Consider the following 17,103-nt stretch of genomic DNA (forward strand, 5'->3'; position numbering starts at 1 on the left):
ATCGCCATTTGAATTTCTTCTTCCTGGATTTTTGGCCCTTTTTTAAGGTGAGGATCTTCGTTTTGTTATTAGTAATTTCCTAATTATTCTCTGCTGTGTATTCAGCCAACCTGTTCAGCTGCCTTTATAGGCCTATTGCAGTGAAATCATACAGAACCAAGTCATCTGCATAAAATAAATGAGTAATCTTGGCTTCAGTGATCTTTGGCGGGGAAACTTCTAGTGTTTGTCATGAATTTTGCAAGGTCTGAAATATACAGATTTAAGAGAGCCGGGGCTAGGGAGCAGCCTTGTTTACACCCCCCCACCTGTCGGTATTTCTTCACTCAAAAGCCTGTTTGCATCGAGACGAATTCTGAGCAAGTTGTTTGTATGTAGCCCATACAGTTGTTCCAGCTGGTCTGGGGGGGCAGCGATGTCTGTTGATACTATCGGAAGCTTTTGAAAAGTCTACAAACACCAAATGTATCTTACTACTTGTTCTCAGGGTCTTTGCTTTTAATAATGCCATTAGAAAAGCAAGGGGAGATGTCCCTAGCCCCTTTGCAAAACCTGCCTGAAATGGATCCAATTAAGCCATTTGTTAGCGACCATTCATTTAATCTTTTGAGTAGTAATGCTGTGTACATTTTCCCCATTACATCCAATAGGGCAATCGGGCGGTAGTCTTTAGGATCACTCAGGCTGCCGCTCTTAAAAATTACTATTACATGCACTGTTTTCCACAATGGTGGGATGGATTTGGATGCCAGTACATTCTTTAGCACCATGTCCAGCAAACTCTCCCACTGCTCTGGGTTTTCCTTCAAAGACATGTTGGATAACTCAGCAGGTCCCGGGGCTTGTTATGGATTCAGTAATTTGATCCTTTTAAGTAGGTCATCTGGTCATACGGCAGCACCCAGTTGGTTATAACTCCCTTGGATAGTTCCCATTTTGAAGGCAGTTCCTTAAATAGCGATCCAAAGAATATGACCCAGTCCGCCTCAGTCACCCTGTTTAATTGTTGGTACTGTTGGGTATGGTTCAATAGTCTGATAATAGCACAGATTTCAGCTGTTGATTTCTTGGACAGTGCTCTTTTCGCATCTTGTTGAATCAGGGCATGTTTATGATTAATGAGCCATTGTTTGTACTTGTTTGACTGCCTTCACTGTTGTTCCATGCGGTCGTTTCTGTAAGGCTCCAATGATTTGGAGCATCTCCCGTCGTTGTTTTCACCAGCATTTGGTTGTATACATGTTGGTGAACTTCGTGATTAGAGTTTAGAGGCTTTCCTTTTGTGCAGAATAAGACAATGATAGGGGTGTAGTCCACGTTGTCACAGGACAACCCCAATTTTGTCATTTTAAGTCTTCCTGAACATATTGCGATCGTTTGTTATACCACCGTTTTATTCATCCTCAGCCTACCTCCATGCTTTATCACTTCTACCTCGAGAACCCGTTTCTGTATATGTCGCATTTTGTATAGGGTCCATATCAACTTTAGCCAATTATGGTCGCTGTTGAGTTGATTACTTCGCAGATACAATAGATCTATGAAATAAATTCCTACGGTATCGTCCCGGAGTGTATTAAACTAGAGGCTCGGGAATGCCTTGGTTGTCAGAGGCGAGTTTATGCGGACATGTGGGCAATGGGCATCAGCATACAATTAGCCATCTGCGCGGATGTCTCATTAACTAGAGCCCGGAGATGGGCAACCGAGCGGCAACTGCAGTAAGCCGGGCATATAGGTGAGAGCTGGCGCCTGGCAGCACTGGGCGCCTGTTGTTGCCTGAGAAGTGGCCTCACAGAACCCTGGAGGAGGAACAACGCCACAAGCAGTCCTGGGCTGGCGGCTGTCCTGAGATGGCACCGACGCCAGTGCAGACACGTTCCCCGCCAGTCAAACACTGGTGAAACGGGTGGTAGAATCCGTGGGTCGAACTCTTTTCTTGGATACGCGGTGAAACAGCTTACGTTGAAAGAGACGCCGTTGCTATTAACTTGTTCCGAATGAAAATACATGTTAGTTGGCTATTCTCAACTACCGTCAGCTCGCATACAACGCGTACCCGCCACAGCGCATTCCAGGTTCTTTCTCATGTTTACCCCTGAGGAGCATACAAGCTCCATGACGTCAGAAGCTCGTTTTGTCTCCAGTCTGTAAACTTGTTTCTGCCCGGAGTTCCACAAGGACAAGATACGTACATCTCATTCCACCAATCAGGCACAACTGGGTAGGCGGAGATTTACATGTCGCCCTGTAGCGAACCTGGGATTTGTAGTTCTAGACCCGCTGCCATTTTGTATTGGAAAAATTACAACTTCCAGCAGCGCGAGAGAACATCGGCACCCTTATCCAAGGACAAACGGCGTTTTGAAAGAAACGAACGGGCTCAGCGACCACTCGTGCGCTGCGGAGAAGGCACGGAACGCAGACACCGACCTTTTATGCCGGTGTCACAGACTAGACCCCCCCCCCCCGCCCCAGCAGCAGAGCGTGCCGTGCTCGTAGGGAGCGTCTGCATTTGTTAAACCCGTCTGCTGTATGCAACGGTTTGCATCTTCCTTGTGCCCTTCTTGACCATTGACACCTCGAAACCAGAGCCATCCTTGCACCGACCCCTAGCATCTCGGACCTCGCGTGCAGCTGCGCCTTCATCCCTATCAGGTCTGAACGTCGGCTACCGCAACTGGGATCTGAGCGACGCTCCCTGGACTCGGAAGACTGAGAGCAGTCCATTTAAAGTTGCCCGAGCAGCTCGCTTTTCATTGGCCGGGGAGCTGCAAACACGGACACACAGCACGGCAGCAGCCAGGGCAGCGCAGCGCGCCCCTCGAATCCCGTCGGCCCCTCGCTGCAGGCCCCCGTGCGCAGCCCCCCTGCTCCCCTGTAGCCCATTAGGATGTAGCCGGGGACACCTCGCTGCACCCCCTCGCCCGGATCTCTCGCCTCTGAGGGTGCAGGGAGCTCAGGGCGCCCCCACCTCCCTTTTTTTTGTTTGTTGCTGAGCCTGAAAGAAAAAACAAATCCATCATGATTGTCTTACTGAAGTGAATTGTGATTTTTTTTTTAAAAAATATTGTTTTGGTTACCCTTTTCTCCAGCTTGTATTTCTTTCCGTGTGAAAAAATACAAAATCAACAACAAAGGATTACAAAAATAAACCCCTTTGAACACTACCAGTCCAAACGGAGAGGCATTATATTTTCTTTTTTTGCACCTACTTGCACTTTTGTGTTTCTGCGGCGTTTTTTTAAAATTTCATGAGGCTTTTTGCAACCCCATATGGATACCAAGATGAACAAGCAAAGGCCCAAGAGGAACATCATCCAGAAGAAATACGTAAGTCCTAACCCAGGTGCATCTAATGCAATGGTGCTTGCTGCACGGGGGCCGTTTGCAGTTCTGCTTTCCCAGGCTACGTCCACCGCAGTGCCGGGAAGCATCCTTGTCAACGGTCTTTGTAAATTATTACAAAGGATTAATCAATGTTTCTGTCACAATATCGCAATTTATTTGTAAATGTAATTTCTTATCGAAATTGGCATCCATGGGTTTACTAATTGGAGCTTTACTTTTTGAAAGAGTTAGTGACAATTGGGAAAAGGTTTCAGTAGACCAATATCTTTACTGTGGTAAAGTACAAATTGGTGACTGTTTGTCACATCTGAGCTGTAATAAAGGCATGCGTTCACTGGTTTTGCACGTCGAAATGCGCCCGACTTATAGGTTGCGGATCGTTTGAATAAAACACGAGTTTTGATTACCTCTCCCTTTTAATGCTAATACTTGACCGCGTTGTGTGTTGCAGAAGCACAGTGGGCGTCTATACGATTGCTTTTAGTTCTGTAAAGATAATTAGTATTGTTCATTTTTGCTGCAAAAACAATTGTAATAAATGACCGTGAGAAGAGCTCTGCGCTTCCGCAGGGGAAAAAAAATGGGTTTTGACCTGAGATGACACGCTGGGTTGGACGTGGAAGGCAGGCGGGCGGGCCTTAGCCGCGCTCTCCGGGAGGAGGAACCCGGGCTTTGCTCTGATCGCTTCGCTAGTGAACGTTTATGAGATGGGCACGGCGCACTGTGGCTCTCGTCACGCTGCAGCTCGGGCTGAGAATGGCGGCTCCGGTGCATGCTCTTTCAGTAGAGAGCAGGGAGAAACCGCGTTGATGCATGGCCTGCACACAGGGCCAGCTGGCCTGGAATGGCTCGTGCCACTTATTTATGCTTCGTGCGTTGTAGCACGGCAGATCGTTGTGTTTTAAATACATGGTTTGCGTTTCACGGTGAGAAGTTGCACTCTAGCGCGGGGAAGGGGATGTGACCTTTGCAGCCTGTTGGCTTTCGTGCCTTTTAAAGTGCACGTGACGTGAAACACACTGGGGGTTCTTTTAACCGCTGGACGGTCACTGTCGCGAAACAATACTGTATTTCAGGAGAAACATACCTTAACATGTATATCTAAAGGCCAGACCTTTAGGGGTTAGTAATACAGCCGCATTGCAGCAGCGCACAGAAACGGCAGTTTCCTGTCACGTTATCCGTGGGTTTGTGTGTGAGAGAGCGGGCGCAGGTCAGTACGTGGCGGTGGACCATGAATACAGGTCTCGGCAGGGGCACGCTTAAGTGAGGTTGTAATCGAGTGATTTACACATGACTCCTCCCCAATTTTAATAACGCCTTTGAGTGTATTTGATGGGTTGAAGTGTATCTAACTCCCTCCGATAATGGACTGTCTGGCCCCCGTGACGCGCTCCGCCATTCTGCATAGCAACTGCCTGCCTGCGCAGCATGCCACAGGTCCGAGTCCACGCCACGACTGGGAGCAGGGCACCAAAAGCCGAGCCCCCTTCCGCCTTCACTAAAGCGGCCCCCTTGACTGGCCAGGAGTGTGTGGCCCATGAGTGTGTCGTCAGGCGGGCGTGGAGCAGATGACCGTTTGAAAGGAGCTCCTGCGTCACGACCAACCGTAGGACCACCGGGTCAAAATGAGTAGGATACAAAAGTTCATTCCAAATTGGTTCATATGGCGGGCGATGAACCATAAAGGTTTCTCCTCGTCTTCTTGTGGAAACGGCGAGCATGGCCCCACGAGTGTCTCCTGTACGTGATGCAGTTGATCTTTCGTGATATCACAGATCAGGCGAGGACCAGATGGCGCTTCTCGAGTCTAGACACCAAGTGGATGTGAACAGTCCAGCTGCAAAATACATGTACAGTAAAAACGGTGATCGCAAAGGTATATGCGAGCATTCTAAACACTGGTCAGTCACGGGACAATGTTCACTTGTTAAATTGAGTTTGCACCACTGTGGGAACTTCGACCTGAATATCTACTGTTGGGCTTAGCAAGTGTTTGTATTGTTCGGACCCAAATACATAGGAATGGGATACGTCAATGTATTGGCCAATGTAGTCACGGTTATATCTGGCTTTCAAACATTGTATTGAGGAGAAATTCACTAGAAGCGGTCACACTTCTCACTGGTGTCCTAGCTGGAACTGAAGCGGAAACAAACTGCATGTCTTCATTTTGCAAAGATGCCACAGTGTCATCTTTTAAAGAGGCGGAGGGCTTGTACACCATTCTTTTACCCTTTTCCCACTAGAAGCCATCTGAACTTGGCTTTGCAGGAAGAGTTCATGCATGCGTGTTCGAATAATGCAAATCCTCCTTAACACTTACTCATTGTTCCTTCACATATATTATAGATATGGTGCGGTGACCATTTACAGCGCGGTGACCTTGGAATCCAAATCCTCATGCCTGAAAGGAATGGATTGTGTCATAAACCAGTCATCTAAGGTGGTACTGTTTTCAAGAAATTAGCTCAGATTCTGATAGGGACTGATGCTGGGAGTGGTTGACCTTGCTTAACGGGGGGTGGGGGGGAGGGAGAGATTGCTTGTTGCCTCTCACACTCTTTTAGACGGATTTGTATTCTTTTTATTTTTTGGGCTATAAAGTGTATTTAGCTAGCAACAAACTTTGGCTCACCAGGTGAACTACCATTCTTCCTAGCCAGCTTAATCCATGCAGAGGAGTCATGGTGGTCATAGTCAAAATCATTTGGAGGTCTGGAGGTTGCATACCGCTACTCTGATCCAAACTGATAAGACAAGCATAGTTGAAACGTGCAAAGAAAGACAAAAAGTGCAGAGTGTGGATTTGGCTTCTCAACGGTGTTCCTACCCTATCGTCAAGTGCTTGCTTTGTTTAATTTGTGTTTTGGTGGCAGTGTACACACGTACTCTATCTACTCTTGCTATTCCTGTTTATAATTGGATTAATTTATAAATGTTCTTTGTGGTTGTTAAACTCCTCCTCGCTGGGCACACACATCAGTGGACTCTGTTTCGTCCATGCATATCAACGGTGTAAAACTAAAATCTACACAACAGTAAAATTACATTTGCTCTGTTTGAAATTAACATTGTGATGTATTTTTTGGAATCTCGCTTAAAAAGAAACTATTTTGAATGACGCCTAGACTGCAACTCAATGAAGTTCACTAGTTGCTTCATTCTCTAACTTATTGATGTAAGCGTGCTTCCTTTTCAGACCGTATCCAAAATGCAATGTTTCCAAATTATATATACTTTTTGTGAAGTGTGACACTGTCGTTTATCTACAGTTCTTTAACTTGCTATCCTTGTAAGACACGTTTTTGTATATGACTGACTAGATTGCCTTCATTGTGATTTAGTGTTTCATAGTACGATGGTGAGCTATATTTAGCCCTGAATGAGATTCTTATTCCTGCATGAGATTCTTATTCCTGCTGCCTCACTTGGCACCCGAAAGGGAGCCCGTGATTGTTGGCATATTCTCACTCTACCCACTAGAGAACATCACTTTGCTTTCTTCTCCCCTAAACATGTCTACTACGGGCACCCAAGTCTTTCCCAGTTTATTTATTTTTGGCCCGATTTCTGTGAATGCGGTGCCTTTTGGTCCCAGGATCCCTCGGCAGACCTGGAGTTAGGCTTACTAGGTAACATTGGGTTCAAAGCTGTAGGTGGCACAATTCTTCCTTTAGAACATTGAAAGTCCTGCTGTTCTTTGGTCAAGATGCTGATGACCGCTCGCTTTTTTTGTTTAGCCCTGTCACTGAGTTTGGAAAGACTTGTGTAAGGTAGCCATCTTGGCACTTGGATGTATTTGAACTGCGTGTATCTCCTGTCGTTTGCCATCCCCCAGAAGTGATCTAGAGGTTCTGTTACTTGAGAGCATCTTGAGCTGGAAGTGAGATTTCAGAAGCTGAGATGTAAATGGAGCTGTCCCTGCAGATTCCAAAACCGGATCACCTACATGAATCGGGAGTGTGAAGAAATGTTATATGTAACTTGGGCCAGGGTAGAAGAGTAATACAGTTCTATCATAGGATTCACTTCTTGATTGCAGGATATGATTTTATAAGAAGAATGCCTATTGTGGTTGCAAATTGGAGGCTTTCTCCCAACGGACTATTGTGGTGGCAAATTGGAGGCTTTCTCCCAACGGTCCTCCCTGTCTCACGTCCCCATATTGCATCTGGCATTCTCGTGTGTTCAATGCAAAACATCTGTCCATCTAAATCACGATGCCTTTTGAAGTTCAAAATAGACTTGAGGTGTATTGCTGAGGAGAGTAGGATCACCACACATTTTTCTTATAGTGATCTGTATGATCTACTTGGATTTTAACCCGAGTAATCATTACATCTCTTTTTTGGTGGTGGGAGTTCGTCGGTGGGGGAGCAATGCGATTCGTGTGTTTCATTTAACTGAATGTGTGCCCATGCTGTGAGTATGTACATTGAAAAGTGCTTAGTTAATGATCACTAAATCACATTCAGCACACTGTACAATTACTTCTAAAGAATCAGGTCAATACACTTCGATTACAGTGCTTTGTACTTTTGGTTCTCTTTGAACCTGAAGACTCAAACGGGCACATGCAATCTTTTGGCCTTGTGGTTTCATGAATTCTACAACTAGCCTGTGTCTTTCTTGCCTGGCAACTGTGCTTAGTTTCCTATGGAAGCAGGCGACAGGTTATGTAACCATAAATCATAACGCGTAACGTTACTGAGACATGCTTTTCCCTCCCTGTTTTTGTAGCCACGGGGATTGTTACCTTTAATATATTAAGGGAGGTTGAGCAGCTTGGCTTAATTTTACAAACACAATACCAACGTATAAAGGTTTGAATCCAGGATGCATGCTTGCACACATGCTGTTCAACCTGTATCCTGCAGAACTTCAGGCAAGTTGGCTTTCATTAATGTGCCACCAAAAATGGGTCATGTCCACATAGCTTGGTTGGCGTATGCATATGACGTTATGTATGCGGATAACGTTATTGTCCTTTCCTGGACCAAACATTTATGGCCCTCGAGCTGCATGTGAACTTGGTGCTTATGCTAAAAAGAAGGGGCTAAAAATAATTTAGACAAAACAAAATATATGCACTTCGCGAACAATAAAAGATGGCATTGGACATCACAGATGGGACTATTGAAAAACTTACCTCCTACACCTGTTTGCAGCAGGTAATTACTGCAGGGAAAAAGAATACCAAACTCATTAGTGTAGGGAAGGGATCTCGCACGTGATAATGATTAAAACATTTGCAGAGAAAACGGTGGGATACAGGTGGGAGGGCATCCTACTAGCCTATATGCAGAGACTCACCACTTCTATCCTCAATTGTCTCGAGGCAAGTTATAATAATGATTACCCCTATGTACCGCAATGTATCCCAGTGGAGGCTATTCGATTAGAGTTGGGCTTGACCTCATTATCAGGCCTGGTCCCAAAAAAGAGGCTGCTTGTATACTAAAGGCTATGAAAGTGCCCATGTGCTCACTGCATAATTAATTTTATTGGGGGAAATAAAATAAAAAAACGCCAAGGCAATCCTTACGAAAGCTTAAAAAGCTGAATGAAGAATTATTTGATTGTATGGATGGGTCCCAGTCCGGGATACTGATCCTTATCAATTGAAACAAGCTTTTATTAAAAAGGTAAAACAATGGGATTACTGTAAAAACATTGCACTACTCGCGCATGAATTTCAACTATACTTCACCACAGAGATATCTGGTTCAATGTCCCTGCATTTAAGGAGATTGTTAATGCTACTAAGGTTGAATCAGGTGCCAACATTAACCGCATGTGATCCACCACTAGGTATCCCAGAATCGAAAATATTTTGCAGATTGTCGAATATATGATTATCCCAACAATAAGGAAAATGTATGTTGCATCTTGGGGAAATGTGTCCATAATCCCGATTACATTAAAACCTGCTCGTTTTGGCTATGTTGCTTATCTGGAAATTGGATATCATTAATTATCGCACTGATTAGGATATGGGTGATCATTCAGTGGGGGGAAAAATGGAAAGGTTCGAACTAAATGATAGGGGAACGTGACAAAATGACATTCCAAAATGTATCTGTATAGGTGGGGTACTGTGCAATAAATCAAGTGATTGCTTTTATGGCAGCATTTATTTATTGTTCACTTGTTAGGTAGGCGCTTATACAATTTTAGCAAAAAAGTTTCAAACGTGCCCACAGGGCAAACAGGGTGGGGACAGGGGAAGGTAATACAGCAAGAATAAATTATTGCATTAAAAGTACAACAGATAATGGGAATAAAGGGAAGGGGAGACAAACCTACTATGCCTTGTGAGTGTTCAGAACGTGCAAGTGCAGTGGGGAGTAAGGGATAAGGTGCTTAGAAGCTCATGGTGAAGTGCTCATGGTAAGTGCTAAGGGGAGAAGAACGTAAGTGCATAACGAAGTGCAACCACCCATAGGTAGGGTGAGCCCAAGTAAGTGCAGCAGAACACAGCGGCTGGGATGAGCGATGTGGGGGGGTCAAGGGCCCAAGGACACATAAGGGCCCTGCACATCAGTAACACTGATGTGAGATTAGCAGGGAAGAGAGGAGGAGAAGGAAGAGGTAAAGGGAAAGGTCTTGAGGTTTTTTTGGAACGTAAGGAGTAAGGAGGTCTTGCTCAAGACACACAGTGGGAGGCTGTTCAACACGAGGGAGCTAGCTGAGGAAAGTGATCGCCCACCTGCTCTGTTTGCAAAGTGCTTAACCCACAGGGAGTTGGTGCCAGAGAAACGGAGGAGTCTAGAAGGAGAGTATTTGGTAAGGAAGCGTTGAAGATGGAGGGTCCCCGGCCACAGATTGCTTTGTGTATGATACAGAGGGATTTGAATTTAATCTGTGCTGAGACCGGGAGCCAGTGAAGTCTTTGTAGGGCAGGAGAGATGCAGTACCTGGACTTGAGGCCAAGGATAAATGTCACTGTCCTATTCTGGGTTTGCTGGAGGGGTTGCAGGGTGGAGGAAGGAAACTTGAGGAGGTTATTGCTGTAGTCTAGCCTGGCGAGAACCAGAGCACAGGTAACATTGAGTCTCTGGGGGAAGGGGAGGAAGGGTAGAGTCCCTTTGAGAGGGAAGAGTTGAAAGTGGGACTTCTTGACAATATCCTGAATATGAGGGATGAAGGAAAGGGAGGAGGCAAAGATGACTCAGATTCCTAGCTACAGTGGAGGGGGCGGGGAGGGGGGGCACATGGAGGACGGCCAGAGTGCAGGGAAGAAGTAGGGTGCAGGGGACCCAATAGGGAGAGTCTCAGTTTTGCTGGCATTGAGGCAAAGGTCATTGGCAGTGCACCAGGCCTGGATGGCAGAGAGGCAGTCAGGAATGAAGGAGGGTGCAAGGGCGTCAGAGGGAAGTTTGAAGAAAAGATGTGTATCGTCAATGTAGCACTGGAAGTTGGGGCAAAGGACATGAGTCGTGCCAGCAGAGAAATATGTATATGTTAAGGAGCCAGGGCGAAAGAATGGAGCCTTGGGGATGACGCATGTAGCAGAGGAAGAAGGGGAGGAGAAGGGGCCCAGAATGAAATGGTTTTGGGGCCCAGAATGATTTTGGAGGAACGGTCAGTTAGGAAGGAGGTAAGCCAGTTAGTGCCCGCTCCGAGATGCCAAGGGTGTCATGGAGCCTCTTTATGAGGATGGAGTGATTCACTGTGTCAAATGCAGAAGAGATCACAAAAGATGAGGACCGCAGCAGAGTTGGAGTCAAGGGATGCAAGGTGTTCAGAAGAGCTGTTTCCGTGCCTCTGAATCCATACTGGTGGTCATGTAGACCACCAACAAGTTCGGTATGGATGGAAAAGAACCAGCGGTGAAGGAGTGGTTGCAGAGATCGGCTAGAGCAGGGGCTAGAGAGGCGATATTATCCTTGATGGTTTTTACAGAGGTATACATTTGTTGTACAATTCAAGACTTTATTTAACAACAAATTATTTTGAAGTCTGTGCTTCTAGATTTATATGTGGCCGTTTCGATTCATCGTGGTAAAGTATAGTTGTGTAATTAAATGTGCAAACTTTTTTGTAATTGTGTGAATAGTTCAGTTTGAGCTATCACACACTAAAATAAACATTTATTTAAAATTATCTATATGAGCAGAGCTCTTTTCACAAATGTTAGTCTCCCAATGGTGGTTTTTAGTAAAACACTGCTGGAAGTGGACAACACTGGGTCAGGTGGGGAGGGAGGTGGATTGTTAGTTTGAGGGTGGGACTGAGGGGTGACGATGGGTGTAAAATGTGGGTGCCCCAAATATAGGGTGCTGGTTGCTTTGCATAAAAACAAAGTGCCTTTTGGGAACATAAGAATGACCACCAATTTTATCAAACATCTGTGATAGTAATTCAAATGTTTCCTTATGAGAATGCAATGCACACTCTGTATGATGCCCATTTCATCTGTCCAACAAGTCACCGTGACAGTAAAATGAATGAAAGGCATGATACCCATATAAGATTAAGAAGGAGGTTATTGTTAGCCTTGAGAGAACCATAGCACGGGTAACATTGAGTCTCTGGGGGACGGCGAGGAAGGGTAGAGTCCCTTTTGAGAAGGAAGAGTTGAAAGTGGGACTGATATATTATAGCTTTGTACTGTTTCATTGTTTGAGCTTGGGCTGTCGTGGTGAGCAAAGGATGATGATGATGATGATGATGATGATGATGATTTGCATTTGTATAGCGCTACGAACCCTCAGGCATCGGAGCACTGCTTATTACCCATAGTGTGTGGTGCTTGTTTATCGACCTCGGAAGGATGAAAGGCCGAGTTTGGCCCTGCTGGGATTCAAACCTGCATTGGAAGGCTCTGCATGGATGTCAAAGCGAGCGCTCTACTCGATGTGCTTGATGACTTTCAGATGGTGTTTGTGACGTCATTGTATATCTCAGCTATCTGCACAAATTGGGACTCCAAACGCGCAGCGTTCAGGAGACACGCAGCAGTCTGGGGCAGAGAGCTTCCTCAACTTGGGGGGGATGGTTTGGGCCTCGGGGTCGACATGGAACTGAACTTTGGTGAGACCATTTTTGCTGGAGCCCTGCTGTCTTGTTCCTTCCCTTTAGTACAGCACTTATTGTAAGTATATATTTTGCTTTCCTTAAGTACGGCAAGATTGTAAATGATGGAACTACTTTGCCAAGCCATTTTTAGTATCAAAACTTTCATTGCATTAAAACCCATATTCTAAGATCTTGAATACAGTGATGTGGGTGCAGCCTAGTTGAGCCGCATCTAATTCCCAACGAGCTTTTCCTGTGTCTGAGAAGGGCTCATGTGGTGACTCTCCCCTGATACTTCGTTCATATTCTATAACGATTCCCACTTCTGCAAGTACGTAGCTGTAAAGCCGTCAACAGTGAAGTTTGTGTTTTGAGACTGCTGAGATAATTTCAGTCTTTCTCCCTTGTACGTCCCACTCTTGCTGAGACGCTTTAATGTAATCCTGCTTTATGTCTATCTGACCTCTACTTCCGCATGGCTGTTGCCACCGAACGGTTAAGACTGGAGTAAGAAAAGTGAAGTGTCCCAGTTGTTAGACTGATCAAGAGGATGTGTGGCGAACTTGGTGATAAATGGCATCGATCGCTGTTGAAAGAGAGTGAATAGCTGACTGCAGATTTGGTGGCAGCAGCGGTCACCCACTCGGCACACCAAGGCCTATCACAGTTACAACTTTATTTGAACTGCATAATTCTTATGTTTTTCTTGGTGCAACCAGTAGTGACGCAAGTGATTTCGAAGCTATCTGATGCATGTTTGGCTCTTTTGTAACATGCCACATTGCCGTACACTCCCGCTTTGGAGTGCAGAGAAGTTTAGGGAAGGGGCGGTAGGAAAGAGTAGGCTAAACTGGTAATCCATCTAATGAAGGCGCGCTTGGGCCAAATTACAGATGAGCAGCGAACAAACATAAGGTAAGCCCATATACTAAGAGAGGGCTACTTGTTGATTATACACTTGACCAAAAACTCTAGTGTAGTAAAACGAGTGTTCCAACAGGTATTGCCCTTCGCAGCGGTTCAGTCTACGCAGCAAGTCTAACCACCCAAGATTTGCTCATCATCGGGTCCTCGTCAGTATTCTGGATCTTTTGTAGTTCTATTCTGCCCTGATATCAATTGGTAGGATGCTTAGATTTTTGGAACAAACTGCTAGTTTTCGTTCCCTCGTGTTGTTTCCTTCTGGGCAGTGGAGTGTATAGCAGTTTTGGAGCAAAAATGCTGTATTTTGTAGACCTTTTATTTCAAGAGGCAAGTGTGAACACTCATTTCAGAGGAACATTTAGCTTTTCTTGCTTAAGTTCGAGTACGTGGCTCACAAATAGCTAACCAACGGAGATTGAAATGGAGAATCTTTTATTTTATTTTTTTTTTCCTTCCAGAAAGTGCAGATGCCAGTAACGCCTGTACTTTACTATTTGTTAAAGGAAACACGGATATAGGAATCGAAATTGCTGATAAATGTTGTAGGGTGCTTCCCCTCACACTACCAGGAGCTACTTTTGATTACTCTGGCCAGCTGGATCCTTTCCGTGACATTAACGCGTTGTGTTTGGGACTGCGTATAAAGGAGCATTCAGACTCGCCTGAATGGGTTATATATAATGGACAAAAAGGTATCGTTTGCATCTCATGTGGAAGGTACATCTGCAGGACGCTTTGTACTAGCACCTTGTTCCCTTTTAGGGATCTCCTGTTTGCTTGGTGATGCCGATATCCAGGAACTGCTTTTAGCCATTGCTTCTTCATTTCAGTCTCTACATATATTGGAATTCAATGTGTTTTCTGTATTCCTAATCTATAGTTTGTGTAGAGTGTGTAACAAAGTGCGGGCCTAAACAAAAGAAAGAGTAATTGTAACGTTTTAAATCTCCCGAATCTCCATGACGTTCCTTTACTGTGTATTTTTTTATGGTATGGTCTTTTGCAAATATCAAAACGTGGGTTTTCTATATAAAGTGGGAGGTGTTTTCTGTGTGCAAGAAAGGCTTTGTGCTATGGTACTAGTCTAAAAACATAATTTTAACTGTGGATTATGCTTTTTAAATTGTTATTTATTGGATATGCCAAAAAATGTATGTCTTGATATGCTTTGCACAGTCCACGGAGAACTTTAAATTTGTATCCATGTTATTATACAAGGGTTGGTTTGCGCAACGAAGGGTGTCCTGATCTTAAACCGCATACTCGGCAATAAGTCTCAAACATTGACTAGATGTTTTATTTCGTACCACAGAAGAGAAAATGTCGTAGCTGTGCATCCGTAGTTTGTAGAAAACAATCCAATTGTAGTGATGGTGATTAAAGGTATGCTTGATTCCCAAGCTCACTACTTCATGTCAGGAGTATGTTTCTCTTTTTTTGTTTAGACTGTTTCATATGCTATTCTGTTCTGCGAGTATAGGATTTCTTCTGCCTGCATTGCCCCCGGCACATAGCTCAAATAGGAAATGGATCAGACGTTTGCGACATTGACTGCCATATTCAGGGTCTATGGTGCCAGGTTATTCATGGGTCCACGTTGTCATGCAGGGTTATGGATGGGTCCACATTGCCATGGAGAGCGGTTGTGGCCCTCCCACTGTATAAGTTTACCGGATTGGTGAACTTTGTACTCCTGGCAGAAACCTGAGCATGTGCTACTTTGTGTACAATATTACACTTTGAGAGTGGGTAACTGAGCATGGTTAAATTGCTACCTGTTAGAATTATTGTTGTGCGCAGGGTTGTGGATGGGATGATTGAGCCTTGCTGCAGATATTTCTTTCAGTGGACGGCAGTATTAGTACACACTCTACATATTGTTTTCTATCTGAAGTCCTTCCAATTGATGGCTAGCATCACACTGCCTATAAATCAATCCCTTTGGATGAAGGGAGGTGGGTGAAGGATGAGGGAGGGAGGGAGGGAGACAGGGAGGGCACAAACATGAATTTCTGAATTTACCTTGAGTGAAATTCCTCTTTCCACCTTCTATGCGAAGTGCCTTGTTTTCCCTCTATAATGTTGAGGCGTGGTTAATCGGCTATCAAGAAGGCTGCAGTTTTCTTGCTTTTGCTCGGAGGCGACAGTTTTGCTTGGGTCTAGTTTTCTAGAGTGCTTTGGACTTTCGGAAGCAATCGACAAGATGTGAAATGGAAGCACCTAAACCACTGATTTGGGAGGGAATGTCTGGACCGTGTTGATTACAGGCACCCAGTCCTATGTTGAAGGGTGCCCATAAGCCTGTGGTGTAGAACCCCCCCCCCGCCCCCCCCTAAAAGTATGTCTCGCGGGGTAGCAGCAGAGCTTTGACTGATATAGACTTTGACTGATATAGTTCACCCATTGGATGATGCCCGCCAAATCTGTTGTACTGGGTGTAAACCTGCCAAGCTTCTGTGCCCAGCCTCTTTGTTGCTGATGAGTGAAAGCTGCCTATACCAAGAGTGGAAGCAACCTGGTTATAACTAAATGTAAGAACTGTGTACATTCATGCCTTTCTTCCTGCCCGAGTGCTCTCCCACCCCCACCTTCTCTTTTTCATTCTACACAATAAAATGCCATAGTAGGAAAGCAGCAACCAGGCTTTCAAAAGTTAAATGGCTAGGTCTAAGGGGGTTAGGGTGTTGTGGCGAGTTTTTAAAGTTTTTGCGTTGAATGTATATTTAAGATACAATGTACAATTTATCTAGAGGAGACTTTGACTAAGGTCTCTGAACGTATAGCTAGATCCCCCCCCCCCCCACATAGTGCCTTACTAGTGTTGGGTGACCTTGATGCCCAATTTGAAGATCACGGTGGGACATCAGCAGACATGACTACAGAATGAAGCCTGGGGATCCCGGCTCTGCATGCCTATCCTTCATTGCATCCCTACGGGCCTGTATTGGACGCTTTCCTGATGATTCTCTGTCCCATTCTACTTTCCGGCTCTATCCCTTGTTATCTCCGATTTTCTGGATCCAACTTGAAAAATGTAAAATAGTTGAGCGTGTGGAAAATTCCCATCATCCGTTGTTTCTAAGTTTCAGCATGGATGTCGATTGGTTTAATTTTTCCTGTTCCCTACAAATTTGCACACAAAATAAAGCAATATGCCATCTCTGAAATCAGTAAGATGGACGATGAATTTTTATTGATGAAACTCTTCCTAAACTTTACCAATCTATAATTCCGCTATATACGCAAATCCAAAATCTAGCCTCAGTCAGATTGATTTCTACAATTGTCTGGTGGATTTGCTGTATCCACTTTTAACTAGGAAAAGCATGGCCTAGAAATCTAGAAAAAACAATGTTCGTGGCTGGTATCACCAAGAAAGTAGAGGAGCGAACACTGCCCTTGTGAAATCTATTAAAAAAACAAGATGGCTGAAACTATGATCAAGTGAGTATTCTGAGAAATGAAAATAAGGCTTTATGTACAAAAAAGTTTAAGCGTATGGAGGACCCGTGGGCAGCATTGCTTTATGCAACAGACACAAAATGCCAAGGAATTTTGTCGCATCGTGAGATCTGACCCAATTCCTAACAAGAGACCGAATATGTGCCACAAAGGTAGGGGTAAACCATGTTGGATCATTATATTCCTTAAAACAAGGTACAACTGAGCTGGAGATGGAGGCTATGAGTACCAGTGAGATTGATATGAATGATGTTCCTGGATCCAATGCCCAGGGTGTGCTTTCCTTTTCTACCACTGAAGTTAAAGAAGCTATTCTTTCACAGCACAATGGTAAAAGCTTCT

General features: G+C 44.7%; 1 protein-coding gene across 3 annotated transcripts in view; it reads left to right on the plus strand.

The window, feature by feature from the left end:
- Positions 1-2,286: 2,286 nt before the first annotated feature.
- Positions 2,287-17,103, plus strand: part of JARID2 (jumonji and AT-rich interaction domain containing 2) — a 1,398,385-nt gene continuing 1,383,568 nt past the window's right edge. For 2 of the 3 annotated variants that reach the window (XM_069613558.1, XM_069613560.1), the window contains exon 1: positions 2,287-3,333. In XM_069613558.1, the coding sequence (XP_069469659.1) occupies positions 3,277-3,333 (57 nt within the window). In that variant the 5' untranslated portion in view covers positions 2,287-3,276. The remainder of the gene's footprint in view (positions 3,334-17,103) is intronic. The other variant, XM_069613559.1, reaches the window with a different exon arrangement.

The sequence above is a fragment of the Ambystoma mexicanum genome, chromosome 5p, assembly GCF_040938575.1.
Source record: "Ambystoma mexicanum isolate Mex_15411 chromosome 5p, UKY_AmexF1_1, whole genome shotgun sequence".
Taxonomy (NCBI): domain Eukaryota; kingdom Metazoa; phylum Chordata; class Amphibia; order Caudata; family Ambystomatidae; genus Ambystoma; species Ambystoma mexicanum.